This window comes from Phragmites australis, chromosome 23, assembly GCF_958298935.1.
Source record: "Phragmites australis chromosome 23, lpPhrAust1.1, whole genome shotgun sequence".
NCBI lineage: Eukaryota > Viridiplantae > Streptophyta > Magnoliopsida > Poales > Poaceae > Phragmites > Phragmites australis.
The window spans coordinates 8,139,913-8,143,253 of NC_084943.1; the positions used below are offsets into that span (position 1 = coordinate 8,139,913).

General features: G+C 50.2%; 1 protein-coding gene across 1 annotated transcript; it reads right to left on the reverse strand.

Moving 5' to 3' along the window:
- Positions 1–1,957: 1,957 nt before the first annotated feature.
- On the reverse strand, positions 1,958–2,958 carry LOC133906288 (protein PAL OF QUIRKY-like). Its single transcript, XM_062348151.1, has 2 exons — positions 2,615–2,958; positions 1,958–2,505 (listed from the first exon to the last, which is right to left on the reverse strand). Exons 1-2 carry the CDS (start codon positions 2,838–2,840, stop codon positions 2,183–2,185), a joined length of 549 nt encoding a protein of 182 aa, XP_062204135.1. The 5' UTR covers positions 2,841–2,958; the 3' UTR covers positions 1,958–2,182.
- Positions 2,959–3,341: the final 383 nt, after the last annotated feature.

Consider the following 3,341-nt stretch of genomic DNA (forward strand, 5'->3'; position numbering starts at 1 on the left):
TCCCGTCGTATTTCTGGATCGGGCTTGCTTTGAACTTGTCGGGCCACCGAATCGACCATAGTTCGCATATGAAAGTCTCGCAACCCCCGTTGAACTCTTTAGGAGGAGGTGGTGGAGGACTGTCACACCTGTCTCTTCGAGCAGGGGAGTCATATCGACCATCTCGTCCTGTAGATCTATGGTCGTAGTAGCGGCAATCATTTTCACGGAGTTCCTCACGGCGATTTTCGATCGCCATACGTAGATCACACTGGTTGTGAGGAATACGGTTCCTCAGATCTTCCTGATGTCCGTGCCTATGGATAGGGCAGCTACAGTTTATCTCACAGTTCCGTATTCGGGCTCGACCACCTGAGCTTCCCGTCTGGGATTCCTCTACTCGAGAGCATTCTCGCCCGTGGCTCCTCGAGCCGGGATAGTTCCGACTGAGGGGCCTGGAGTTGCGGGGATTGTTTGCTCCAGCGACTTGGTTTTGAGACGCATCGAGTAGGATCTTGACTTGATTGACCATATGAGTCAGTGGATTCGCCGGATCCAATTCTGGAAGGGATCTAAGAATCAGATGAGCTCCTTGCACATTAGTATCCGGCGTACCGAATATGTCGCTGCCGAGGCTCAGTTGCGGTCGAGCCAATGAAACCTCACGATGACTGTTCTGAGGGAGCTTGTCCCTTAAGCCGTGGGCTGTCGTGGGTGTAGGTACACCCACTGGAAGTCATTGAGAAAGGGAATGAGGCATCTACCTTTCTATGGTCCAACGGTGGAGGGCCGTGTCGGGTGCACGTACGGCTCCAGATGCGGTGCCAGTACTGTCGGCAGCGACGATTGTCGCTGGATCTTCAAGAATTTCCGCCCCGTTGTCGACGATGACGTTTGAATCTATCGCCATTGGGTTAGCCGGTGGGGGTTCATCATCTCTAGCCATAAATATGAATCGATCTGTTCGGCTGTTCTGGCTAGCGTTAGAGTCCACCTTGATCGTCCCAATGAAAAACCATAATTCCAAAGATGATTTCTGAGTCGACAGGAAGGGACTCAAAGATGTCCGCCGTCGATTTGAAGTAGTCATAGAAGCCGGTGTTAGAAAATCCGACGCAAGAGTGAACTTGAGACATGATTAATCCTCAAAACAGAAGAAGACCCCTACCTGACGTGCCAAGTGTCAAACATTAGTTCCTGACAATATATCCATAAATTGACTGGGTACCTTCGAGTGTAGGGATTAATCACAAGACGAGACAAATGGTGTATACAGGTTTGGATCTCTGATTGGAGTAAGAACCTACGTCCTGTGGGGTTGTTGCTGTAGTGTATTGATGATTTTGAGTACAAGTAAGGTGACTAAGACTATTACAAGAAGTTAATTGGATCTAATCTATCATAGGGTTAAAGTTGTCATGTAACTCCTCTGTTGATGCTTGTCTCTCTCTTGTTCTCTCGTGTGTTTCATCGTGTCTTTCATGTTGTTGTCTTATTCGTTATTCTCCCCCTAGCGTTTCTGCCATATATAGGAGTGAGGTACCAACTCCTATTCAACCACAGTTAATAGACAATTGTCTTTCTTAATATCTAATTAGATAGATCTATTTTGAATACTGGTCATATCGGGTTGGGTAATCAATCTAAATATTCTTAGTATGTACTTTCTTAACTCCAGGTATATCAGTACCGCTGATCCGGTTCTGTGATATTTAAAATTGCTGAATATACATCGTATATATCTATCTGTATATAATATATTGTTTATATGTATATACCTTATTAAGATATTCGATATATTCTGCTGCTGACCAGTCGTTGCTGCAGGGACTACGATTTTTGTGGCATGCTCCTGCGCTCTGTTGCGTACTTGCGTTCAATCCCAATCCAGCCGCAGCGACGCGGGCTCTCGCGATAAGTTAAAACGAGAGGGCTCTCGTTTTATCTTTTCCGTTACTTTAATTACAACTCGATAAGATTTTTCGAAACAAACATACTATTCAATATGGCAAAGATTAGGAACGTGAGGCACGGACAAAGCACAAACCGTGTACACAGTTAGTAGTCAATTACATCTTATACGGGAACACATCGATATCCACCTCTTCCACTGTGGACCACGCGCTGCTGCTTCCGATGGTGCGCATGGCCGTGGGGACCGCGAGGGCTCTGATCCGGCCGGAGAGCCGGGCTGGCGCAGCGACTACACGATGAAACGCACAGCGCGCGGCGACCCAGCACGGGTGGCGTGCATAAGGAGGTGGCCTGGGCGGCGGCGGCTGGCGAGCGGCGGAGAGGACGGCGTACGTGGCGTCCTGGTCCCCGCCGGCGGGAGCAGGAAGGCGCGGATCCTGAGCTGCTGAGGCCGTTCCTGGCTAGCCGCCGCAAGGTCGTACTCCTGCAATAGGTTGGCGAGGTCGTCGTCGCTCGTTACGGAGATCAGCGCGTCCAGGTCCTCCGTGGGCAGCTGGCACCGCACGCTCACCGCGTCCCACCCGCACAGCTCCCGCAGCTTCCGGTGCAAATCTTCACGTGGCGATGCAACCATACGTCAGAAGCGAGCAGAGGATTCAAAGAAATGCGTGTACGAGAGGTTGATGGATTTAACGTTTCCGATGTTTAGTTGTGTACGTACCATAGAAGCGGAGGGGGTGTTGGACGGAGAGGACGCGGGTGTGGCCACCGACGTAGCGCAGCTGGCCGTCGTGGCGCCGGGGGAGGATCTTGCCGCCGTAGCTGCAGAGGAACTTGACGCCGTTGGTCAAAGTTGGGCCGGGTTGCTTGGCGGCGGAGACTTCCTCGAACGAGCCGAAAGATACGCACGACGAGGAGGTGGACGAGGGCGGCGATGTGTTCGGCATGGTTCGTGGGGCAGAGCGCTTGAAGAATTGTGGGTTCAATCGTAGCAGCCTCAGCGGAGTTTTCGTGTGCTGCGCCGGGATTTGTTCCCACTTCAACTTCCAAGCTTCATTTTGGCACCCGGTTTCGTTTATTTATATCTTGGGAAAGCATTGGGATTTGCTTAGACGCAACAAGAGATTCCTATTATTTATTCATAAATTATTTTGCATGATTAAATTAGGATCCTAATCTTCCAGGAAGATTAACAGTCAGACTGCGGCACTGTTGGCTGCCGAATCCACTCCGCTATAAGATTTAGCCCTTCCTTGCACGTCAAGGCTTCAGTATTACCACATCTTATTAACGACCCTGTTCGGAATATCCTTTCCGTGCCAATCTTCACCGGTGCTGCCACGCTGGGGAGTTGAGTCGTACCGTCGTTTTCACCCTTGCATAATATCCTTCTCCGTTGAGACAAACTTTGTACTCTTCTGCAAAGCTTGAGGTGCCAGTCCATCGTC

What these genes read in the sequence shown, in the direction of transcription:
- LOC133906288 (XM_062348151.1), bottom strand. Translation starts at nt 2,840, where the DNA reads ATGCCGAACACATCGCCGCCCTCGTCCACCTCCTCGTCGTGCGTATCT. An exon ending in ACACCCCCTCCGCTTCTATG is followed by an intron (nt 2,506 to 2,614) that starts GTACGTACACAA and finishes CGCCACGTGAAG; the next exon opens with ATTTGCACCGGAAGCTGCGG.